Raw genomic sequence first — 27224 nt, 5'->3', positions numbered from 1 at the left:
ACCCTTCTGTCTCAATTCAGCGGAGGAAAACAGGGCAAACACCATGCTGCTAAGGCAGGTGACACACAACCCCACTGCCGTGAACAGCACCACGCAATAGTCGGAGTGCTGCAGCACCATCTCCCCTCCCCGCAGAGCTCACAAGCCCAGGACCCCACAATGGCATGAGGAGGGACATGACTGCCAGCACCCCTAAATCCACAGAAACACAGGAAGATATGGGGTAGGAAGGGACCTCTGGAGATCTTCTAGTCCAACCCCCAAATCCAGCAGTGCCCTTTCACTCCTACAAGCATGTGGGGAAGGAGTCAAACAATGCAGAATGTCAAATGAGAACATCAGCTCAGAGTGGAGGCTGTTCTCTAGAAAGCTTTTTGCCTGCAAAGAAAATACTTTGCTATTTTGCAATAAATAGCCCTACTGCTTTATGGTTTGAAAATTACTGTAATAGGAAAAGCCCTTCCAAGGAGCACCTCCCTCTCCTTCACCCCACACCCCTACTCCATCATTTGGACAGAGAATCAGCCCGTTCTCAGGCAAAGCTAAACCAAAGAGAATTGCACATATTATTAACTACCCTTAAGGGCAGAACCAGTGGCACTAAGCCATGTGTATGGCTCCCAGCACACACAGCACATTGCTCGCTTGTAACAGTGGCATTTCCCCAGGTTCTGGTCCCCAGTGATGTCCCTGCAGGTACGGAGTGAATGAAACCAGCTGATGCTGTTGCTCAGTCGTGCAGACTGGATTTGTCGCACATCAGCTTCCCGTGATTTGGCTCCCTTGCTGGCACCTGGCTTTGCCTGCTAGGCAAAAGCCTGGACTCAGGGACTATCACATTTCTGCTCCCATATGATCAAACCATATCTTAACCTTTTCTTGGGTAACATAAATAGGTCATATTCCTGGAATCTGCTAGACAGAGAGATTCCAGGTTGTTAACTTATTTTTCCATTGCATTTCTTTACCCCTCAAGCTGCATCTCCAAGCATTACTACCAAATCTGAACACCGCAATTTCAATAACATCTGTAGAAATACTAAAGGTTGATTAGTCTCCCATTTACTGCTTCTCAAGCCTTTTTTTAGCCCTTTTACAGGTACAACTTGGTAAGGACATTTCTCCGCAGCTGTCATCAGCACAGAATCATCTCACGCACACTGTTTCACTGCTTCCTTGACAGTCTCTCACCTGACTAATGTGTCCCACAGTCTTCATTCCCAGATGCATGCGGTTATTAGAGACATACTACCCCATCTTATGGGAGGAAATAAGAGAGAGAAAACAAGAGAGCAAGCAAGACTGCTTTGAAGCAGGGCTATGGCTGCTTCATTGTTTGTTGCAAGCTGTCTTTGTGGTACATGCAATAAATAAACACATATGATTTTAAAACTCCAGTGTGCTTCTGTTATTTTTCCACACCATAGAAAAGATCCTGAAACCAAGAACTGCTTTATGTGTCACCCTGTAACAAACCCAGGTGCCAAGGGAGGTCCACAGCCAGCTGGGATTATAAAGGCAGCCAATATAGACATCAGCTGATCCTGCTTTTTCCATCAAAGGAGGGGCACTGCTCAATGTTTCTGCACTCAAGTGGTCCCTGGTATCAAGTAGGCTTTGTATTAGTCTTCAACCAACATCGCAGTTGAGGAGGTCTACCCCTGGCCACAGTCAGGACAGCCAATGTAAGCCTCTAAATGCGATCTGAGAATGCAATGGGCTATGCATAGCTTTTAGTTTGGCCAACACTACAGTCAGTCAAGGTTTTGAAAACCGAAGTTTGCAAGAGATTCATCATATTAGTTTTCTGGAGATTTTCAACTATCAGAAGGTACTGAAGTTTTTAAACCACCTTTAAGTGTCTCTGTCCAGCCCTGTGTAATGACGTCTCATAGGCATTTGCCATAAGCCAAGTCCTACACATGCACAACACACATGCCAACTGTACTTTCCTTACTACGTGCTGCATAACCTGTATTTTCTTTTCCAGCCTTCTTCAGATAAACAATGGTTTCTGATGCATATTGGAAATGCTGATATTGTAGGCATCTGAACTGCATGGATGCTGGAGGTGGACAGAGTAAGGGCTGGTGGGAATGAGAAGTTCAGGGTTTGGAGGCAATTGTGCAACACGACTGCTGAGTTTCTGATCTGCATTTGCTGCTTGCACAGGTCATCAGCACTGGACAGTTAATGCTATCTGGGGCCACATCCCCTGTATTTTCTCTCTTTCCCTCTCACTAAGGGCTGTTTACCCAGGTATGATGTCACCATCATCCTCCTCCTGCCATGCTATGGGCTTGTTTAGCAGAGATAGTCATCCCACATTTTCAGTCTTTAAAGCTGTGCTAAACTCTGCATTGTATCAAAAAAAATTGACTTTCTAAATGTCCATCTTAAATACATACGTAATTCTTACTGCCACAGTAACTCCAATGACCTCAAAAGTTTTGCTTTGTGGGAAGGAAAAAAAAATACAGCTTTGTACCCAGGGAACTGAGACAAAATCAGTTCTCCGAACCATATCCAAACCACAGAATCGCCTTTGATGAGATGAGGTTATTTTAGTTGGAGGGTATTTCTCTCTGCCCAGGTTTTGCTCCCAATTTGTCACTTTGATTTCTGTTTTGACTTCCTATTCCCGTTTACTACTTTTGCAGATTCTTCAACTAGTTTGACAGAAGGAAGCTGGTGATTTTCTTTACCCTGCAGGCTAAAATAAATTGAACTAACCAAAGGCTCCTATGATATCTTTGAACTTCTGTGTTTTTGTTTTGTTGGGTTTTTCTTCCTGGAAAAACTAAGCAAAATTATTCACAGCTGATAGAGAAATGGGGCTGTTGATTCCAGTAAACACTATGTGTGCTAGCAGCTGTGACTTGTTTTCAGTGCAGCAGAGATCAAGCAAAGGAAGCTGCTGCTATTCCGACTATTTGTCATATTAGGAAACATAGGAGTCATTTGCTCAAAAATACATTCAACTCCTATAGCAGCTGCTGGCTACAGTAAAACAGGGAATATGTTTTGTTTCTTCTCTGAAACTTGCCTACTTTGATGCATTATTGCCATGCACAGAGACTGACGAAGTGCTGCCAGAAGATGTAGGAAGCAATGGCCTAGTTCTGCCAGCTTCACTTTCTCCATGTGCACAGCCATGGTACCCGAGCTCCTCACTGAAAGGGCTCTAGCAGTGCCAGCAAGAATTTGGGATTCCTTCTCTCTATAATATCCATAATATATGCAGACCATCTTCCCATTAGAGCCACTGTGAACGTCTGAGGATGAGCCTGCCAGTAGCTACAGCCATCGCCTGGTTTATCCACCCCACAGTGCTCAGCTCAGCATCCTTCCTCTTCCCAGCACAGCACTTACCAGCCTCTTCTTGTCACCAAGGTGTGATTAAAAAGGAGTCCTAAGGATTTGTATTGCTTGCAAACTAATCCCAAATCCAAAGAAAGATCTGAGAGACTTGAGGAAAAAAAATGGACACACAATTTTTTTCCTATTCAATCACAAAGTATTTTCAGCCAAGCAAGCAACCCACCCTCCAAAGAACCAAATCCTTACTCTGATCAAGGAGAGGTGCATGAAAGTGACTTCAAGAGCTGGACCTGCATCAAGACCATATTTCTTATACAAGACAACAGCTGTCATTTATGAATTTTATATTAGAAAACAATTTCTTCTTATCATCCATTTAAAGCCGAGATTGCCTGGTCCATATTTAACTATGGTACTCTTTTTCGTTTTTTGTAGCCCAGTGCATTGCTCCTCTGAACAATCTGTGGTCTTCTAGTTCCTTTAAAGCTGAAGCTTTATTTTCTTGGGATAGAGAATGAAGCCAATTTTAACATTTCCTGAAAACAGAGATTGAATGCCTTTCTATATAACTGCATAGCAATTTTGTGGATTAGACTTCTTTATGAAATACCACATTTGATTGACTTTTCTGATTTGTGCCACATTTATTTTGTATTATCTATGCAAAACAGTATGATGACAAAAATATGGTAATCAAATTACTCTGTAAATATACTTCCTCTTAAGATGTCACAACTATGAGATGTATGTAAAAAAAACTTAACTTGCAAAAGAAAATCAGATACAGTAACTAGGCAGAATCAACCCATGCTTTTATTTCCATTGCATATAAAAATTTCATATGAAGGTATTGATGTACAGTACTATCCCATAGGCTGTAAGAGAGGCTAAGAAACCAGTGAAAGAATAGTCATGTGCAATGTTCACACAAATTGCCACTCTCAAGACATACCCAAAGGAAAAATCAAATTAATAACAAAAAATTGTTCAGGATTTCTGTTGTTATAGTGTCCCTTTTATACCATTTAAAACACAAAGCAGTCGATTTCCTTTGGGCCAGGGCTGCTAAAATCTACAGTTTGTGTCAAAAAGGAGGCTCTATTTTTCCTTGAAAAAGAATCTCTCCTTTCACAAAGAAGTCGCATGCTACAAGGGCTGGGCATCGCTGGAATGGAGGAGAGGTATTTACCTCACTCTGGCAAATTCATTGACATCAGCTCCGGAGCAACATGACCAGTCAAACAGCAAGAGATGCTCAGTCCAACCCGCAAGCCTAATACTAGTGTTATTAAAAGATCTAAGGGTTTACCACTGTCCTGTAGATCTAGTGCATTATGCTATACACAACTGTACAAAGCCTTAGATACATCTATATAAAATAAAACTTTGGCTGCTGCTAATACTACTGTTGGTGTTGGAAAGCATTTCCAAGATTAAAGCTGCTTTCTGTCCTACTTTGTGGATTCTGCTTATACAGTGATAAAGTTTGTGCTACTAAATAAAGAAGGGATATTACAGATGATTGTAAAAGTATATGAATTATACTGTTCTGATTATTCCATTTCCCAACATGCATTAAAATCAAATGCTTTTTAGAAATGCTTTCCAAAGCTGTTTCAGTGTAATTCAGTACTGAAATACAGCATCAGTTTTTTGGGGGGAGGTAGGGAGGGAGACAAAAAAATGGCTGCAATAATCCCTGATGATAGCCCGTAAAAAGATAATCAAAGAGGCAATATGATTTTATTGCCAGAAGTCTGGAAAAGCTTGAACTTCTAGTAGGGTCATGAATGAAAGCTCGTTGTAGTATCATGCATATTAGCTTGTACGAGTTAACCCATCAGTTAGCAACTAAAAACACAGTAGAAATGCCCAGCCCTAGCCCCACAGCTACCTTACTTTCAAATGCAGCAAAACAGAAGAAAATATTGTTAAAGTTAAGGCACAGCCCTGGGACCAAAGACCTGCAGCTGTTTTTTTTATCGATATATCTTTATGTATTTTATACTTTTCTTGAATCTTCCATAAACAAGCTCTAAGGTGACATTGAATATATTACAGGAGAAAAAATGTACAAGGAATATGTATACACAATTATCATTCTCTCACCAAGAGTTTCCAAATATAGCAACACCACCCTGACAAGGATGATGTTATAATAAGAACTGATAATTTACAATTAACATTACAGTATGTACATTACAATAAATACATGGTTGTAAACAGAGACAAACAAGACTGTATTACAGGTAAGGTCATTTGGTGAGAAAAATGCATGGCACAAATAAAATAAATAATGCATTTGAAAAGAACTGTCAAAGCTTTCTGTAAAATCCATTTCATTCAAGTTTTTAAAACTTCTGAATGCTATTTGTTCTATCTATATTCTTTCACTATCATTTTTAATGACACAAAACAATTTAACAATTCAAATACAGCATTATTGAGTACAGTAACTTGCAAGCTAAAGTGTACTGTTACAAGCAAGGTGAATTTTCTTTTTTCCCCCCACTCAAAACGCACTCACTGCATTTTCTTATGGCAAAAATATTCAGAACACATAAAGCCACTTGTAAATTGTATTGTTTTAAAGCAGTGTGCAATGCTAAAACACACTTTGGCAAACGACGAAAAAAAAAGATTGTACAGTGCATTATATCCCCATTTCTGCATTATATCCCCATCTCTAAGAAATGATAAATGTCTATTATTTGATTGTCCACATGTATGGATGTATATCTCACAATACGGTGTTACTCTTTTCATTTACCTTCAATTAGTGCAGATACAAAACCTTTTCAGTTCCTATTGGTTATTTTGGAATTTATATTGCTTTTCCATTAGTAAGGTTCCAGGCACTCGGGGAATGAAAGGATTTTTAGATGGATCAGGTGCAGGAAGAAACGATGAAGAACAAAAAAATGGTCAAAAACTGAAAAAACACGAGTTGTCTTCATTCTCTTTCCTCCTTCAGCATCTTCTGTGCTAAGGTCCTGTGAGGGCTAAAGGTAGAAAAAAACTATGACCTGTATCTAGAAGAATGCAAAATCCATTTAAAAACTGAATTATTAGCCAAACAGGTTTTCATTCTAGATCTCAGACAGTTAAAACAAAACATCTGTATTCATATCTGCAAATTCACTACAAAATGAATCCAAAGGGGAAATAACTGCTCTTGCTCTTCTTTTGTTCAGAAATCACCTTGACACTGTCATTTTACAGTGGGAGCCTGCTAGCTTCCCTAGGCAACTATTTCCCATCATCTACACTAAAAACTACTAAAGAGTAAAGTGGAGAAAATAAAATTCCTCCTTCTTTCATGTGACCCAACAACTAGGCTGGAAAATCTGGAAAATGACAAATATGAACTCCTGCCTCCCTTTAACTTTCCAAGTTACATAAGCTTTCAGTACCAATCAAACCGAAAAACAGGATTCCTTCAGCACAAGCTGGATAAAGGATGAAAAGATCTGAGATTGAAATAATGTGGAGTATACTACAACTCTCATGATGCATTGCTCATTTACTTAAAAACATAAAAAGACAAGACTGATCTGGCTCTTCTTGCAAAGACATGAAAAAAAAATGCTGATCATTATTTTTATGTTGTACACATCTTAGATTAACAAAGGATTTAACTAGATAGCTGACACTGATAAAAAGTTATTAAGAGAGTCAGAACTGGAACTATTACACTAATGCTTTTTTCACTAGAACAAATATTCTGTACTTTGTTCTAGCCTCTTCTGATCTAGCATTCTATAGCTCCCAGCCAAAAATGGTCAGGAAACTGTGTTTCAGAGGGACAATTTTATTAGTATAGCAGAAGAGCTGCTTATGTATTAAGATAACAATTACATTAACTTTCTAATGGGCTCTAGTCCTGCAAATCCTAATCGTAGTGATTAGGATTTGTCCCAGTGAAACCAACTGGGACTACTTCCTGTCGTAAAACAGAATTGGCAGGACTAGGCCACTATGAAGGCAAAAAGCATAGCCTAAATTCCTCTAATACATTTGGGGAAATTATGGTAAAAACAAAAAAAAATAAGCCATCATACTGAAAGACTTTTCAGTAATATGGAACTCACTAATATATAAAATAATAGACATTTACAGCTGAATATTACCATGAGATTCTATGGGGAAAAAAAAAAAAAAAAGTAAGAAAAGGGAAAAAAAAACCCTAGAAGTATTATCCAGTGTAGCACAGATTTGTACTGAAAACTTGCAAGTTACTCTTTGGAAAAAAATAACCAGTGGCAGATGAAGCCTAAAACTGTTTTTCTTTAAATATAATACCTTGGTACATTTAATAATAAAAGTAAGCTCTACAAAAGATCTCTTTTACATATTATACAAAATGCAGAGGTTAGTGCAACCCACTGGGTCACACTTTTTTCAGTCACGTATCAGGAAGACTTGAAATTAGAAAATTACGCAATTTCCACAGCTCATCTTCCTATTGGTAACAGAATCATGTTGTGGCCCATCATTTATGTGCATTTATTTTCCCGCAGGGACCTCAGTTTATTTTCTGTCTGTTTCCTCTCATGATGAATATTTTCCAATGCTTTGCTTGTAAAATACAATGAATTCAAAAACTATCAAAGCATACCAGCATTCGTTTTGCAGGTGGTACTCCTCTGAAACATTTGCTTTATTGACTCAAATCTGCCAAATGGAGAGCTCATTAAAGTGTAGTATATGGAAGTTCTCCCCTCTGTTTTCTGGTGCCATGGAGGTGAAAATTCTGGTTACAATATTCCTGAGTGCCAAACTGAGTCATCAAGGTCAGTTTTGATCAACAAACGTCCTGGCAGATGGCAGCGAGTTGTGACCATGGTTGTAGCATATGACATACACTTGGAAACCATTACCTATTAAAAAAACCAAAAACAACCAAAAAAACAAGAAGAAGAAGAAGAAGAAGAAGAAGAAGAAGAAGAAGAAGAAGAAGAAGAAGAAGAAGAAGAAGAAGAAGAAGAAAAAAAAACAAAAACAAAACCAAAAAAAACACAGAAAGAAGGAAAAGAAAGAGAGAGGCCAAGAGAGAAAGAGATTGCGTCTTCATTGTTGTGTGTTAGAAGAATGGTCTTCTACCACACAAGGTTCTGCCTGGTTCTCCTCTTCTTCCACTTCTTCCCCTACTTGCTCATCAAGAGGAATTTCAGTGGATTCTGAATCCTGGGTGCAAAGAGTCTTGGAGTCACTGCAGCTGGTGTCTTCTTCTACTTGACTTCCACTGTCCTTTTCGGTGTCTGACTCACCGTCTTCTTCCAGTGTAAGTTCAAACTGGAATTTTTCAGTTTGGCCCTGCCTACCCTCTTCCTGGTCATCAGGTGCAGGAGAGGGACTTTGAGGGATTGTGCTCTGGTACCATTCTCGATTGTCCTCCAGTGTATCTAAGATATCCTGGGCATCTGGGTGAACAAGATCTGCCCATGTCTCCCACAGAGGATGAACAATGTAGTCTATAAAGCCCACCTGTGACAAAAAATACAAAATTAGGATGAGCTCTTATTCACAAAGAAATAAATAACTATGCATATAAAGTCATGCAAAGCGTAAGAAATACAATGCTAGTAAGAGACACTAAATGCACCATTACCCTTAAAGGGGGCTGAAAGGAAACCATGCTGTTTCATGTAGTAAATAGATTCTTTTACATTTCAAAAGTCTGATTCAGGATATTGGATAAAGACTTGGAAAGAATTTGTTTTCAAATGAACTGTTAATTCCAAACAACTTCACTGCATCTAGTGGAGCCAAAGTGCTGCTCTATATATCAATTCTGCTTTTGAAGGAAACCCTAATGAGCAGCTGTACAATACTCTCTTTTGACGTGTATGCTACATTGCAGGTCATGACAGCAACAGAATCTCTTCAGCAAACACACTTCCATGTACTAAGTTTTCACAGTAAAAATCTCAGCTCCCCTCACTTACTACTCAGGAGCTGAATCAGCTAACTAGGAGGAAAAAAAGAAATGGTGAATTCAGACATTAATCAAAACATGGCTATGGACCATCCTTTTCTGTTAAAATGTCATACCATGTTATTTAACTGCCTACTCAAATGAATTACCTGTGATTTTTCTACAGATGCATTGTGCTTATCACACATAGGACTTATCTCCATTCCCCTCTCTCTTTCCCGATCTCCCTGACGGAAAAATTCCTCCATTATTCTGTCTGTCCATTGGCGGTAGAGATGGAGTGGCTTGGTTGGATTGCTCAGATCTGCACAGTGCACCATATTCTGAAGTACCTAAAATAGATCGAACACCTGCGGTGTTATTACACTGGAGAAAACTGACTCCTTTTCCATTTACACTTTTGGTAGCTGTGAAACAGAATCTTGAAAATACATGTACTGTAAGATTTAGTCTAAACAGCAAAAACGTATATGCTTTGGTATTTTTCACACTTGCAGTATTAGCCATGAATTGCGTCTGATGCTTCTGCCTGTATAAGCCACAGGAAATCTTTGAGAGAAAGACCAATCAGGTGCTGATAACTTGAAGAGAACTTGAAGCCTCCTTTAGTCCAGAAGTACTCTGTCACCTCATTACTCTCTCAAGAGAGTCACTCAGTACCTAACAGAGTATGTCACAGGTAGGAAACATACAAGGGAGTCTGGGAAGGTAGTGAGTCATGGTGTGAGAACTGGCGTCTGGAGAATGGGCAGGCCAATGTTATTAAGGATGGGAGTTAATATCAGTGACCATTTGCAGATGAATTTTCTTACCTGAATCCTGTCTGAATAGTTATCGAGAAGCAGGACACCAGAACTGGTCACTTTTTTGGTTTCAACCATAGTTTTTAAGTCAGCCAATAGATTCATATGCTTAGACATGTCTGTTGCAAGTACCTTAACAGAAACAAACACATAAATGAATACTACGTAAAGGATCCTAGTGATTATTTAAAAGAATCTTCGAACACATAAACAGTTCTGGGGGGAACCCCTAACTCCCCTGTCTGAATGCACTACCAAAGTCTGAATCCTGTGTGTTATCAGTGTCCAAAATAGTAGTTTTCATTTTTGTTATTTTAAGAATACAACTAAATGGTTGTTCAGAATGACCTGATCAGCTTAAGTTCATCATCAATTCAGCAGCAAACTTCTAACTGCAATGGTGAAATGGCACACATCAGCACAAAATCAGCTTGAAGTAGGATTGTATACTTTCTAAAAAGGTAGAGATAGTTATTGAAACTGAAAAGAACCCACTATTCATGTTTGGATAACACATAATAAAACTTCAAATTTCAAATTAGATTATGGGTCTAATGACATGTAATTTATCATAAAATGCTTCTGTGCTTTATTATTCTATTTGCTACCACTATGGAAGAGGGACTCAAGCAGAACTCACGATGTCAATGACCATTTTCCTCAATGATTGCCTCTGTTTTTTGGTCAAATTCTGGAAAATGTCACAATTTTCTTCCTGAAGCAGCTTGAAGCCCACAGCTAAGTGATGATTCTCCAGTACTGATGAGTCATTGTACATCAAGGCGAGTTCAGAATCTGCAAAAACATTCACAGGGCAGAATGTTACTAAAGCCTGTGCTTCTACCAAATCCATTACATTCATAACAAAATTTACAGATAAACTTTTAGAAACAGAGTTCCTGTAGTTCACAGAGTTATCAAAAGTTACAGAATTAATGACTGAACATCTTAACAAATCAAGGCAAAGTAGGTTGAGGAAAATAAAGAAAACACTTTGCAGTAAAGCATGTACATGGGCCTGGAGTGGCAAGTTAGGAAAAATACAAGGGAAAAAAAATTCAGAATACATTTTCATATCTGCATGAGGTCACATGGCAAATATTATATGCCTAAACATACCTAAACTAAAACACACTCTGATGTTTTCTCATGCGTGCCTCCATCACAACTACTAGAATTCCACTGTTTAAGTCAAATTGCAGCTATCCAGCACTCAGACCTGGGAAAACAGCAAAGCTCAGGCTTTGCTGGAGGTCAAGCAGAGAGCACAGATCTTGGTTTTCAAACCACATCCTTCTGCAGTTAGCTAAGATACTCAGATGCCTAGCCCATGAGGCCTACGGGCCATTAGTCCGTGAAAACAGGCTATACTGAGAGCAGGCTGGTAGGATGGTAACAGTTAGTTTCTGGTCTTTCTCTTGTAAGGCCACCTGGCTTGAAAAGGCAAGCAGTGGCCTTGCCTACTGCCTCCTACTTGAGGGTGGTCCGTGCCTGATGCTGTAACGCGACCTCCTCCAACCGAATCGCTCTGAGCTCGGTGACTCCATATGGCTGGGAGAATAACGTACACGGCACCCCAGCAATGCCTCTGCTACAGCACACGTGCCAGGCCTGCATTTCTCTGCTTACACCTGCTGAACAGCCAGCTCTGACAAACAGAAGCAGTTTCTCTGCACAGCTCTCTAGCTTCTACCCGGGGACACTGCACAGTCAGCTTATGTATGCTTTAAGACACAGCTTGCAAATGAATCTGTCATAAAAAAAACAAATACTTTTTTATGCAATCACACTTGTCATGTGTGATATTAGCTTCTATTTATTACAACTGTTTTATTCTACATCTAACCATATGTCAGTCTATTCTACTCTTTGTCCTCTTTATCTTCTTTTACAGCAGCTTTGTTTTAAAATCCCTCTGGCTCAGTGGGGTGCCTATAAAAGCTCTGCTCTTCAGATTTCATTAGTCTCATTATCCATTCTCCTGCTGTCTTCCTCTCCTGTCGTGAACACATCGAACTTCTGAGTCAGGAAACCCTTCCTCTACCTCTCCTTATCCCAATGGTAGCAAAACCGTAACAGGAAACAAAAAGAAAGCGAGTTTGTCAAATTTTCATCTTTCACAGAACATTTACAAAGCTTCCCTACTTGTTATTTTTCTTACAGAGACAACAGGCACTAGCTTATTTTCCTTTCAAACAGCCTTCTGATGAGCCCCAACTGCAAAACACTTAACATTGCCAAAATGCTTTGGAAGGGCTGGAGCTACAGTCAGAGCTAAAATGTGCTTAACCTTGTAATCGAAGTAAAAATGGAAGAAATTTCCCCCTTGGTAATCTCTGTAACACATTACAAGCTTCAAGAGAATTTTTCTGGAAGGACAGAGTTACAGTGATGAAATAAGCATCTCCTCTGATGCTTATTTGTTCCTTAACAGCATTCAAGGGGCATCAGATTTTTAGTCAAGTGTGTAGTGGAGTTTAAAATCCTTAAATTGGGAAATAATATTCAGAAATATCACGTGAGTAGTTATAAAAAATAAGCTAAAATACGGCAAATATGTACATACTTTAAGTCTATTATGCTTTTTAAAAATGTATTCATACACTTCTTAATGAAATGTTAGTACATTGTAAGGTCCACTGGAAAACAGAACCAGGTGGAAGCAAATGATCTTCTAGACATTAGGAAAATTTAGGAATTGAGAGACCTAAATTAGATGGTCTTTATTTCTGTCTCTGTTCCTACAGTTTCTTTGTTGTACACAGAAGAACTCGAAAGGGATAAAATCCCTTTGTCTCTTTCAGCTTGGCAACAGCAGCTCCAGTTAGTGATGTTACTTGATTGACACTGCAGCCTTCTCTATCAAAAGCTGAATTGAGAAAAACAAGACATTTCTTCTAAGACACTAAATAAACAGCATCAGAATCACTCCTAACTTAGCTGAATTTCAACTGCCTGCCTAAAAGTGAAAGCTCTATGTATCACTACATAGTGATACATACGCCATCACTATGGTACCTTCAACTATCCAGTCATCTTGCTTAAACCTGAACACTCAGTGGCTTCCCTGTAGCACCTCAGAACCAATATATCTTGAGATTAATTTTCTGATTAAACAATCAAATAAAAACTTTACTTACATATGCCCACTTTTAAGAATTTAGGTATTACATACTGGTTTTATGTACAAAGCTTGATCCACTCTCTTCCTATACCATGCTGCAGAACGGTACTGGTTACCAATAAACCACCAGAAAACTAAAGTCAATCCTAATCCTCCTCCATGCAGATGAGTCATCAAATTAAATTTCACTATAGGGTGGCCTTTAGGGCATTTAGGCAAATGAAATGAGATGCAGGCTAAACTGGAGTGGAGGTCTTATTTGAATGTACAGCAGCAATGAGTCAGAAGAGGAGCTCCCTTCTTCAAACTACACTGCTGATTTGGGGTCATGCTATTTTCATACCAGTGCAATAGATTCACCCTGGTGCAGGAGTGACAGCATCTATAAATATTCAACCAGATGGGTCAAATACACAACCCTAGGTATGTTTGCATTTCCGTAGCTTTTTCTCCTTACGTGCTTCGATTACTAGTATTATTTCAACTTTTGCACTTCTGGGTCAGTTAATGTAAAAGGACAAGTTGTCATATGGCAAAAGAAGTCACGTCATATGATGGAACTTGCACTGACTACAGTGTGCTGCCCACTTATAACAGTAACATACACTACTGACACCACAGCGCATTACAATGGGGCAACAAGCCCCAGTCATGATCAGGATTAACGAAGCAAATAGTGTTTTTTTCTAGTGGAAGACTAAAGACAAGGGAGAGATTCATGCAATGCTGCAGAGAACAGCCTTGAGGCATGAAGAACAAGTACACTGGGTTTCACATTTGAAGATGACATTAGGGTCTTATGATTCATTAGGGCTTTTTCCCTCTTCACATGGAGTGCCAGCAAGGGAGTCACAAAAAAAAACCAACCAAGCCCCAAGAAAAACAGAGGATTGCCATGGTCTGCAGGGACAGGCTATGAGAAAATTCAGTCTACGAGGTATGAGTATGCAGAGATCTGAAAACCAGAACAGCAGCCAGCAAGACACAGATGGGCCTGCCAGTTCATTTGCTGAAAAGAAACTTGTTTTCTGAATGTCTTAAAAGTGTATGGCTATCTCTGGTTCACCATATGCTTCCAATATAGACAAATAAACTGTTGTCTTCCTTTTTTTGATTTTTATTTAATCTTCCTTTACTTTTCTCCTACAACTTTATTTATTTAGTGTAAATTATTTCTAAAGTTACAAGAAATGCAAAATAATACACAGTTTAAAACACAAACACCTATCTATTTACTGAGAAAAGTTACAGATAGAAGCCAACAAGGAATGAACTGTGCATTTTTCAGGTGCTATACGCCGATCTTGCAGCAAATTTTTGAGAAAACCACTAAACATCAAACTTACTTGTGTTGATAAGGAACTGGTTTGAAACCCCAGGGTGATCTACGTCATGTATTGCACTGGCAAAAATTGCTGCAAGAATCTCCAAGTCAGTGAACACTGCCTAGAAAATCAAGAAACAGAAGTGACGATCACTAATCAATGAAAAAGTGTTTTCAATAAAAAGGACTCTACTTTGAATCTAGATTTGAACAAGCAAAACACACTTGAAACGTATCAGGGATCTCAAGAGACTTTACACATAGTCTATCCCAACCTCTTTTAAAATCTGTTATGTAAGATTTCATAAATATTTCAAGTTTGGTCAAAGTAAAATGATCCTTACTTCACACTGACAGCATCAATAAACTCTGAAACAACTGATGTATTTTCAGCTTCAATCTGTGAATAAATCCACTTTTATTAAAGCATTAAGTTTCTAACTACAGAACAAACTGAAGTTAAAAATTTCAGCCTGACTCCTACTTACTGTTCTATACTTAAAAGATGCACATCTCCTAAATGATGCTACAGGAAATGGTGAGAGACTACAAGGCATCTTACTTAACATTTACTGATTTTTGTCCTGTATGAGATCATTAGGAAGATAGGAAGAAAGGACTGCAATGGAGCTGGCATGTCACTGAGCCCAGTCCCCCGTTGTCACAAGCCCCCACATTATATAATTGCTTTCATAATTGATCAAGAACAGCTAAGAAGTGTGTAGGGTCAACAGTGGCAGTGGGCAGGCATTGCTATTTTACTGGCTAAAGATCTGCTGGGAACAAGGCTATGAAAAACAGTTGATGTGGGAAAAAACAAGTCTTTGAGGATTGAGACCTGCCAACAGTCTCAAGGTCCACTTATACCCTCTTTTTAGGAAGAAGGTAAAGCAGAAACATTCAATAACATAAAAGATTGGTCATTTGGAAATACTGTCAAAATGCATCCCTCCTTGAAAATGAGGGCAAATCCTTTTGAACTACTAAAATTTCAACTGCTTGCTTTATCTGCCTTCTCCCAACAATTTACTGGGATATATCAATGTTTGCTATACTAAGACCTGAATTGTGCTTAAAAAAGGGAAAGTAATCTCTGTCTTTCTTCCACCTTCTTCTACTTCAAAAATTTAAGCACTTTCAACAAAAGAATTCCTCAGAAAAGAACATATGAAATGTTATATTTTTCAAAAAAAATTTGAAACATTTATAAAAAAAAAAGAAAAAGAGATAATCCAGTGAAATTTAGTACATGTTCCACTCTGCCTGAGAAACCAACATGAAAGTAGGCTTTCAGGACCAGAATAAATATGCCCAAGAAAAAAAAAAACAAAACACAAAAAAACAAATAACAAAAGGTCCTATTGAGGCAGTCCCATTTTATCACTATCTTTCCTAAGCAATTCCATGAATTGTGGTTCGTGAGAATCCCACACGGGGAAATGCAGACAGAACAGGATATAGTATCAATAACAAGATGGTGGAAACAAGTTATGGACTGTGTTACAATGAAAAAGGTCATGACAGCACAAATCTGCATGATTTAAAAGAAGATGTGACATTTTCTGCACGATATTTACACGTAAATAAGTTCTCATCCTCCTTTAAAATAACAGAATTAATGGAAGAAATGTCAAGATTTCTTTTACAAATACTGCAGAAACTAGGGTCTTCAATATTTAGTTTAGAAGAGTCTTAGTACGTCCCTTTCTCTCATGCCTGCCTCTTTCCCACCCCAATTACCTCTAATGCCGGGGTTGACAGCAAGACATGCGTTGACTGAACAACATCTGCGGCGTGTATGTTATTGTGATACGCCACGTCTGCATGGTAATGGTCTTCCAGGGTCATCAAGTAAGTTATTAAAGTATCTACTGGAATCTTAAATGTTTTCAACAAGTCGCGTTCCTAGAGAAGGAAAAGAGAAACGATTAAGATTACAAAGCACAGAAAAATCTCTAAGACAACCAAAAAGCAGAAGAGCTGCTGCTACTTGCCTGAAAAATGGTGTGCATGATGACTGTCAAAGGTCTGTTTCCAGATAACTCTGCTACTCTGAAAACCTGAAGGCCCCATTTGTTCACATCCTCTAGTTCCTAGAGCAAAATCAAATAACAGACACATTGAAACCCCACATGCAAATTCCAGCAATTCAAACCTTGCTGCTGTGGAAGTTACACGCTAAACTCTGGAAAGGGAAAAGCTGCTGCTACTAATCTTGCAATATTTGAATTTGCAGCTACCAACTTTTCAGATCTTAATTCACTAGGCAGAAAAGACTGCCTCTTAAGTGGGTTGCTCCAGCGGGAAAAATACTACAGTATCTTGAACGAACTGAACTGACCCACTTTGCTATCTCACTGCCCAGTGACAGCAGAGTTCAGCAAGGAGGAAACCTCCAGAGATGCTGTAGTTCTGCTGCCGCCTCCCTGGTTCTCAGAAACACTCTTCAAATAAAGGGGGAGATTCCTGAAAACATAAGGACAGGCATATTTCAAAATGCAAACCACTGACGTTAAATGCCTAATCACTTTAGGCCAGTTTTAGATTATGGCCAAGTAGTTAGCTGCTGGTGCAATAATCATAGGAAATGTCACCAAAACCAAGACCACCCATGATGTCGGTAAAATGATACAGCAAAAGACAGGACCTGGAAGGATAGCTCTAGTGCTATATACCAGTTGTGCATTTTCAAAGAAACCATAGGACTGCCATATATTTCCATTCCTGTGACAGCATAGGGTATGTTTACTCTTCACTCTTCAGACTATGAATCCACTGATTATGTTTGTTGAGGAATAAGCAGCTTTATTACTGCATACAGAAATGATAATTTACATTCCATCTCCTGCTGAAATTCCGGTCATGCGGAAATTAACCCTTGTGGCCTAATTCTTATTTTACTTGTTATTCTTCCACTTCACCAAATTTATATTATTTCAAGTGAGACTAGCCTTTGGCACTACAGCTTGAAACTAATGGTTATAAGCAGAGAATGGAATAATACTGACAAGTCACCTCTCTATTTTAATTCATTAGCTTAAATTCCAGGATTTACATATTCTCTACCTTGGCAAGAACATCTTCTTGGTCTGTTTTAACTCCAAATCTCGGGATACTGGAATTAGTTAGGCTGGAGCTGTGCATCAGTTTTTTGACTCCACTGATCTGGGACATTGGCCTCTTCTTTTTCTCTTTCTCTTTCTGAGTTGGAGAGGGGATTTCAACTTCATGCTGTTTATCTTCAAAAGAACGAAGAAAAAGAGAATAATTTTTAGAGGAAGCACAAATATTACATAATGCACAGCTGAGTTGCATCTTATGGGTATTGTAATTCTTAACAAAACCTTTTTTATTTTCATGTTTGAAGATTTTGCAACAGATACTTCATATCAAAAGCAGTAAAACCATGAAAAAATAAAAATAGACCTATACCTCAGTATAGGGAGATCTGTATTTCACAAATTGTCTCATTATTTCTGATCTGGCTTTAAATGTGACTTGTGACTGCCTGATTTCCACTTCTCCTGCACCCCTAGCACTGTACACAGGGTCAGTCCTTTCATTATAAAAATGTTATAACTGAACAGAAACCTAAACCTCCATTTTGCAAGAACATCTAAAATTTCTTCTTTTCCAGCAAACGCATTCTCTGAAATGGTGTTCCAAAAACAAGCATCTCATGTAAACCTTTACAAAGCGTTTTCAGGACTTGAAGGACCTAGTATGTGGGGACTGGTCCTGTTTGTGCTAAGACTCTGCAGAACTCAGAAAGCCTTTTTCCAGCCACATCTACAAGTACTTTTGATGTAGAGGCGGCTCCTGCCAGTAATGCAGGGCATTTCTGCACCTTCTGGAAAACCAGGGTAAGTAGTACTGACAAAAGGACTGATGCTAAAACCCAAAATTTTGCTGTGGGCTTTTACCTCTATAGCAGTATCAGTGCCATCACTTCATACACCTCCTCAACATATGTGCCAGCAAAACTTCAGGCAAGGATTAAACTGAGAGTATATTTAGGCAATTGATCACTACGGGGATGAGGAGCACTGTAGATCTCTGTGGTCCCCAAAGAAACCCATGTTAGTGCAACAAAGGATTCTTCTGCCAAAACGGCTTGGAATTTGCATTAATTTCTGTTCTTTTTATTCGTACTGTATTTCACACAGTTTTAATGACTCCCTCCAAATTATTCCTTCTTTTCTGAAATGAACCTGCACTTTTTCTAGTACTCAAGGAATATTCCAGCAAAACTAGGAAAATCCATAACAGATGTTTCTAGTGTAGGAGCCTAGCAAAAACTACAGTTTAAATAGCACCTTAGAGCAAAAGACATTAAAAAAATAATAATAAATTGGGCTCTTTAAAACATGTCTATTTTTTCCTTCCTGAAACAGTTATTTTCAGTAAAGACACTGAAACCAGACAGGGGTAGCAAGTCCATTTCTAATTACCAGATTGTTATTGCGTTTGCTTCTTCACTTTCTTTCTTTTTTCCATTTTTTTTTTTTTTTTCAATTACCCTTTGGCCATCTTTCCACTATTTTTTTAAGTTAGTGTTGGTATATTCGAATGTGGTTTTGATTTATCATGCTCATAACTTCAAAAATTATATAGAACCAGAAATCTATGATTGATTTTTTTTTCCCTTTTTTTTTTTTTTTTTTTCAATTACCCTTTGGCAGCCGCATTTACTGGACACCTCAAATTCCAAACAAATCACAGTGAAGAAGAGACCGTGGAAATGTCACCAAGCTTTAGCCTGCGGCACCTTGTTCCCTGATTGCCCCTGCCATCCTTCACCACTCTCCACACAGGGACCATCAAGGAAAGGGGGAGGCAGGGCGCTGCAGCTCTTGACTGGTGCAAACCGACAACAGATGAGGAGCAGGGGCTCATGTTCCTGCTTTGATGTTTATGATTTCAGTCATATGCACAAAGCATAGACCCATCAAAGGGAGGTTGGTAAGCTGAGCTGTCAGACTAACTCAAGTGAAAGGAAGTGTCTGTCTGAACGACTTTAGATCTCCGGAGGGATTCCATGGGGCTGCCTCTGCTTTTGTAACTAGGAGCTCACAGGGCAAAGGATCCTGTGCCCATCTGAACATCCAGAAACGACAGCTTGCCATTCTGACCCTACTTGTGCTATGCTCATAGGCAGGTTCTCTTACATTTTCCCTTAATAGGAAAACAGGTTAATGACACCGAAAAATAAAAATCTTGCATATTATCATACATAATGTCGGAGGCTTAATTCTTACACATTGAATATACTTGTTGTCATAATGGATAACTTCATACATGTCTTTTAGACCTACTTGGGAAAACAGTCCTTTTTTTTAAGAAAAGAATGGAAACCCCGGTTTTCTCATGACATGTTCCTAACTTTCAAACATGAGAAAGTCTCTGGATGTTCAGGAGATAGATTATGTATTAAAAATGTCAGCTAACTGGACTCACTAAGGTTTTCTATGGAGTGAATATTTTACCTCTTCATATTCCTCAGAACCTATACACTTAGACTGCATGTTTTGAAAATAATCTATTTAAGCAACAGTTCTGTAGATTAAGTGTCTTCTCTCTGTTGTATCGCTCTTGGAGCTACAATTTTAAGTATCCTAGTTTTTCATGCAGCCACAAAGCAGTACCCATGGCTCCATAACTTAAAACTAATTGCCTTTCCAGTCCTCTTTCTGCTCAAGACTGAGGTCTCATGTGAAAGGCTGACAGATGCATTTCCTTACCCTGTCAAAATGAGCCTTAAGTTTTCAAGTAAAAGCAAGCAGAAACTGGTATCTTAGTCTTTTCAGCCTAAGTGGGTCATCTTCTCAGGCAACCGCCCACTGTGACTTTCAGGGCTCCTGGAGCTGTGCAATATTGCTTCTCCATGACAGAGGCTCATCCCTCTTTTTATTGTCTGAAACCCTGCCGTGCTGCAGTGCCCAGGCACGCTGCTGCAATCATGGGTAAACTGAACAGACACGTTAAGCCATCCACGTAGGATATGGTGACAAGCAGGATAAAATGTACTTGAAATAAACCCTGCTTCTTAAGAAAAAAACAATCAAAAAAAAAGCCCCCCAAAACAGAAAAAGCATCAGCTATGGTATAACACAGAAATAAAACAAGATGTATCTTAACATGTATGACTGGCTCCTTTTGAAGTTCTTGTTATCCTAATTTTGATGTATTCAGCTGTGCTTCCACTTATACACACTGTCTTTACGAACCAATGGTGTTTTGCTCAAAAGACGATTGAGGCTGGTATATTATCTTTATCTTCACATTCAAATTCAACAGTTTGGAACCAAGTTTTATGAATTTTCACCAGTTTTAGCAAAAAATAGGTACACCTTCTTCTGCAAAGCACAGAGGAGGAACCATGCTCTGTAATACTGTGTTGGGCTTTTTTTAATGCTCGCATCCCACCATGCCAAGCTCTCGAGCCACACAAATTCTCCTGGCAGCAGTCTGTTCAGATGTTGACTCAGTGATATTCATCCACCCATTCATGTGCAGGCAGGGAATACCAAAGCATCAGAACTGTGTGCTATGAGATTTTTATGAGGTCACTTGTGCTTGTGTGCTTCCAGCACACTGAAACCTCTTCGCAGTAACTTTCATACGGGAAACAGAGTGGAAGAATTATTTTAAATATATAATTAATTCATTATATATTCATTTCTTAATATGGTAGCAATATAGTATTTGTAACGTTACATGAAAATATTTATCTGTAATTGCACACACAGGGAAACCACACACACAGACTAATTGAGCTGTGGGGAAATGTATCTAACATGATCTCTCTGCTCAAAGACCAAACAGTAAGATACTAAATGAACCATTTTTGAAAACATAAATTAACATGAAAACGACTTGCTTTTAAGATATATCACTGCCCAGAGAGAGATTTAAAAAAAAAAAAAAAAAAGGCAAAAACTGTAACTCCCATCGTCTTACCTAAGAATGTGTTCGATATATACTCTGAGACCTGATTGCCTGACCTGCTCATTTCAGATAGATGGGTTAGCTCCCGGTTGAGCATTCTTTTAAACTGGAAAACAAAACAAAACAAAACAGCACAAAGTTAGCAATCAAGATGTATTTTAGTTGATAAGAAAATGCAGTCAATTTACAATTGGTGAAAGGGCATGACATTAAGAATAAAGCAAAAATCACATGTAACATTGCTCTGCCCAACTATCGTATTTGTGGGTCAGACAACATAATTCTTAACCTCCTAAAATACTTCATAGTGATCCAATTACTAGTACACAGGGTCCTACTAGTAAATGAAAACTGTAAGACATATATATACACACAAATAATATTACTGTCTTTTTTTTTTTTAATTTGGAGAGAAAATACAAGTTTATCCACACAGGACTTCTTCTGTAGTAGGGTTCTCATCATATTTGTAAATTAATCTATTTGTGCATTTTTTGCAATTCATTTTGTAGTATTTCACGTTTCTCTTACCTCTTATCATTAACCTACTAAAATATATTTGACAGCACTGCTCAAAATAATCAAAATATCTTACTGATTTCCTACACAGCAATATGAATAGAGGTAGGTTTTGTTGTCTGACTTAAAATTATTATACTGCATCAGCCCAATAACTTGACTGTTCCATAATCCCAGGAAATTGTCAGTATCTGCACGAAACATTGGAGTAGAAAACACCCATCTGTGGAAATGCCTTCCTTTTCCTTCTGAGTTAGCAATTCACACTAGGCACTCTATTGCATAGAGGTGAACATTAAAATTCCAGAAAATGTGCAATTGATTAGGTACTCATCATTGAGTCTTTCTTGATTCCTTCTAGACTGCAGGTTTAAATGATATCTTGTGGCATTGTGTTCGACAGGTTAAGTATATAATACACCTTGAGCATCTTACATGCATTTTCATTGACTATAGCTCTGCCTTAATTTTATCAATGAATAGAACTCAGCAATATCTATTAACAATTCAAACAACTCTTGCCAATGGGAGTTATCATCCGTCACTACTGAATTTTGCCCCCCATTGTGCCATCCCCTTATTTTACTGCTAGATTTCTTAGTCATCTTTCCTCTTAACAAAGCCAAATGATTTGTGCCATTTTCAGAATCATCATTTACCTTTTTCACCCAGTTCTGACTATTTATTGCATCAAGCAATAGCTACCCTTACTATATATCCCTATAAACATTCCTCTATGTTGAAACCAGCAATTTATTTTTGTATATGAGATAAAGCACTGGACTAAACATTAACCACCTCCTTTCCATTGTACTGGAATCATCAAAGCCCTTTCTTCAAAGAGGCCCTGCATAGTGAAAGGTGTTATTTTCTTCCTGATGTCTTCGTAAATCACCAATTACCGTATTTCTCAGTGTGCCAAATAAAAATTACCTTTAATATAAGACTGTAACCATTAGCCACTGCATTTTCCTGCCATCTTGACATGTCATCAGCTCAGGAAGTTTCTGATCTACAAAGACTGAATCCTACTTTACTCAGAAGCCAAAGGCTCAGCTTTGATCTCAAACACAGCCGTGTCCTAGCAAGCGTGCAACACATTTCTGAAAATTAGAACCATACTGCAAATACAGCTGCACATACTATGAGCCACATAGGGCTACATATTCAGCATGAAATCAGTATCAGCTTCTATAGTGAGGTCTGATCTTTGTCGCCAACGCTAAATGTTAAAAAAAACAAGTCCAGCTTGCCAGGCAGTAAACTAATTAGTCTAAAAATCCCAAAAGTATTTTTAAAAGCCTATCTTTAAAGTTTTTACATGCTTAAATCATGCTTGCATGCTTTTTCTTCTGTATGCACAAAGGTAAAAACCAGAATTATTTCAGGCAAAAACTGAAGATCTCATGGAATGGCTTGTCTCCCTATGGTATCCAGAAACTGAAGCTCTGAATTAAAATATTGTGTATAGGAATCTTAATAAAATGTCAGAAGTTGACAAAATCACATTAGCTTCCAGGCATGTCATCAGTATATCCATTATGGCTCAAATATTCTCCCTTAATTTGATCCAGCTAGTTCACCAGATCCCAACTAAAAAGGTCCACGTCTGCCTGATTGTTTCCTAGTAAACCCTTTTTGATGATGCCCGACTTAGCAATGCTGGTTTTGCTGCAGAGCAACACTATCAGGTCATATTCTACACTTTGGACAAAGCCCATCTAGTCACCACTATTGCATACTCTTCAGGAACTTTCCTTAAAAGTTTCCCAGCTTTGAAAGGACAATGAAGTGGTGTTTGTGCTATGCTTTTTCTGTAGCTACCTGACACAACAAATAGGAAGGATTTTTTTTTCCAAATCATAAACTTAATTGTGGGGAGTAGGTAAAGAGAAGGTTTGTTATCGTATACGGGGAATCACCTTGTGGAACTTACGGAGTTCTTTAAGGATTTCCAACTAAATATTTCTTGTATGGATGTCCACAAGAAATGGAAGGTGTATGGTAATCCTTTCTAATGCTATGCTCCCCAATCTTCTGATGCAAAGCCTTGTCTTTCCACCTCCCATTGCCCCATAAGTCGTCAGAACATCAGCATAAAACCAGCAGAACAGTCTGCATTGCTATTGAACATGCATGTACAGTAAAATAAGTTCTCCAGCTTCTGCAAGGCCCTCCTGCTAACACCAAATTCAATGGGAGAAGCCTTTGGCTTTGAAGAACTATAGCAGCATGATTTCCTCATACTCTTTCACATGTTGCTGACGCCACAGCTTTAATTGACATTTATTTTGAAAACATCTGGACGCAGATGTTTAAAGAACAGTTTTGATTTTCTAATTACAAGACAAAGCCTTACGATCATAATCCACATTGAAACAGATTAAGCTGAAGACCACATGCAGACAGAAGTTTCTGATGCAGAACAATAATACTGTTTGAGAACATAAAACCCCCCAAGAACAGTAATCAACATGTTCAGACATTTTTTTTATTATACTCTGTTTCAGTAGATATGTATGTCACTTAATCCTCTGATGTTTAATAACTTTCCTTTGGGCAAAAAAATAACATCTTTTTTTTCTACAAAAAAAATAACCAAAACCAAAGCCCCTACTTTTTCCTGGTTTTACCTTTTTCTCAAAGATTTCATTTGGGCCCAAGTGAACCCATAGGTAGTTGCTGCTTCAGTGTCAGTTTTCCATACATTGATACATCCCTGCACAATTACTTTATGATGAAACTCTGCCTAACTCTCACATGGCTCCCACAAGATCTCATTGCAAATCACGCAAGTTTCTGTTACATCTGTGAGTCAACACTGTTCAGTCATCCAGCAGACACCTCTTAAGTGCTTGAAACTTGGCTAGGCTGTCCATACTGTCCTCTTAGAAATAACATGTAGCACTTTATTCAGAACAAGTCAAACAAGACATGAAACCACCTTGTCACTAATAGTAAATGATAAAGGTAACATTCTAAGTTACAATTTAAAAAATTTGAATGCCATATACCCCAGTTGAAGAAAATCAATCACAATGCATCAAAACTATTGTGACTAAGAAACATTTAGACCATATACTTTTATTATGATATTGTCAGCTCAGCATGGGAAGGAGCAGAGGTTTTTGGCTGATGTACGCATATATTGTATTCTTCCTCAGAAAGAAATATTTTCCCATGTTAAGACTAGACATTGTTAGATTGGAAAAATGACACATACATAGCTCTTTGGAATATCACAACCCTTGACTATAGTGTAGAAAATGTCCCCTAGAAATGTACAGGCTATAAAATGTCCATTAAGCCAACTATACAGTTCTTCACTGCTGAATACCAATGTTACAGCAACAGAAGAGTACTCTCTGAAAAAAATTCTAAAAATATTTCCCTAAACCTAATTTTTTCATTTCGTTTATTTCTATTTATTTTAATGATTTTACTTTCAGCATAGGGGAAGGGAGGAAGAGGGAACACGACCCACAAGACAGGCACAATATTCAAATAACATTAAAAATCTCCCAAAGTGATAAAACTACATGTGCATTTTTACCTCCCTTTAAAAGCCTAGGAAGTCTGATAGAGGAAGAACTGTAATACATGGGAATAAAAGTGCATATGTTGATGAGACAAGAATAGTTTCCTAAATAGTGGTCACTTCTGAAGCACAGACTACTAATGAGGAATTAAGCTTGGTAGTTTAGGTCACTCTGGGCTGAAGGCCAATGTGTGCATATCTCTGCATATATATTACTGCTGTCAACCTAGGATAAATACACATGAGATTTTGAAGAAAAAATGGGATACTTTTCTAATGTCAGCAAAGGTATATAGAAGAATTTAGACAAACACTTGCAGTAACCATGTTCCCAGATGGCAACCAGAGCAATGATACGATTTTGGAAAGACTTTGCATCTATACCAGAAAGACATTTCAAGTTCAACTCTGAAGACAGAGCGAAGACCCAACTAGAGTAAATTTGTACCCATATAAAAGGTTTGGGCTGCATGCTTAATACATATGGGGTTTATTAATTACACTTTAGAACATTTCACATTTATGGCATGAAGCTCTTGCCTCAGTAACAAAAGCTTAAATAAATACGCAACCCGCAGTTAGTGGTGTAGGGAGGGGAAGCATGCAGAACCACCCTTGCTGTAGATGCCCTGTCCTGGTAGGGCCTCTTCCACCCAGGCTTTCTGCTCCTGACCAGGTTACCTGCTGCATCTCAAGGACTGTAAAGAGGCTGCCTCCACTACAACCTTTGGCACCAGCACAGAAGGTAATCCATGGACCAAAAGGCCCCATCCCGCCTGTCCTTCCATTTGAGTGTTAATCACGCTCCGATCCCAGTGGACGCTGGAACCAAAAATGCACCTGAAGAGCACTCTGCACTCCAAAGCACCTGAAGCCTTTTCTTGCACTGGCTCCCAAGCCCACCCCAGCCAATTTCAACCTTTCTGGCTGCTTCTTTACTAGGTAGCATTTCTAAAACTCACATGCATTGAATACATCCATGGAACACTTATTAAATACTTGGAACATTAAACTTACATGACGATATTTTGTTTCTGAAATATCAATGTTATTTTTAAAATATGTTTGTAGCTCAAAAAAGAATAAACTATGTTATTTTACTGGATTTGGAGTCTTTTATTCTACAAAAACAACACAAGGAACTTAAAATAGGTCAGCCTTACAAATTAATGTAAGGCTTCGGTTATATTGCTTATCCATGCAAAACTATCTTTTATTTTAGCAGCATTCTGAATACATAAACGGCATTCTTAGTAACTAAAGATTTCGGTTTGAAGCCCATGTGTTTAATTAATACCAAGGTCATGCCCTGGGTTTTATACATAAGCTATAGTGAGGTATGAATCTCTAAGCCTGGCATTGTGACAGTGGTGCTCATTGTTCAAGGAAAGATACTCAATGAAAGCCAGGGGTACATAACTCCACATGACAACCATGCTCTGAAATATAATTAGCAGCAGATAATGAAGTACAGCCTGAACCATACAGAAATTACTGAAACACATGTAAAATAAGGGACATAAACATATATAATTATCTCTGAGACTAACATGTTTCATTCTTCCTTACAATTTCATAAATACTATAAATTATTGCTTTGAATGTCATAAGAAGCAGATCTTCCTTACGTTTTTCCTATGATGTGTACACTCTAAGCTCAAAAAGCACTACACTAAAATTGTGGTCAAGTAGTATTTAGTTTCTTAACT

At 38.4% G+C, this 27224-nt stretch overlaps 1 protein-coding gene across 7 annotated transcripts in view; it reads right to left on the bottom strand.

Annotated features, from left to right (window-relative positions):
* Positions 1-4112: 4112 nt before the first annotated feature.
* PDE4D (phosphodiesterase 4D) overlaps positions 4113-27224 on the bottom strand; it is a 623750-nt gene continuing 600638 nt past the window's right edge. For all 7 annotated transcript variants that reach the window (XM_014964972.1, XM_014964973.1, XM_014964976.1 and 4 more), the window contains 9 exons: positions 21471-21564; positions 17577-17749; positions 16505-16603; positions 16251-16415; positions 14533-14632; positions 10703-10857; positions 10072-10194; positions 9409-9591; positions 4113-8808 (listed from right to left, as the gene is read on the bottom strand). In XM_014964972.1, coding sequence (XP_014820458.1) covers positions 8392-8808; positions 9409-9591; positions 10072-10194; positions 10703-10857; positions 14533-14632; positions 16251-16415; positions 16505-16603; positions 17577-17749; positions 21471-21564 — 1509 coding nt within the window. In that variant the 3' untranslated portion in view covers positions 4113-8391. The remainder of the gene's footprint in view (positions 8809-9408; positions 9592-10071; positions 10195-10702; positions 10858-14532; positions 14633-16250; positions 16416-16504; positions 16604-17576; positions 17750-21470; positions 21565-27224) is intronic.

Source organism: Calidris pugnax, unplaced genomic scaffold, assembly GCF_001431845.1.
Source record: "Calidris pugnax isolate Ruff unplaced genomic scaffold, ASM143184v1 scaffold273, whole genome shotgun sequence".
NCBI classification, from domain to species: Eukaryota; Metazoa; Chordata; class Aves; order Charadriiformes; family Scolopacidae; genus Calidris; species Calidris pugnax.
The sequence above is the reverse complement of the archived record's forward strand: the minus strand, read 5'-3'. Positions and strand labels throughout refer to the sequence as shown.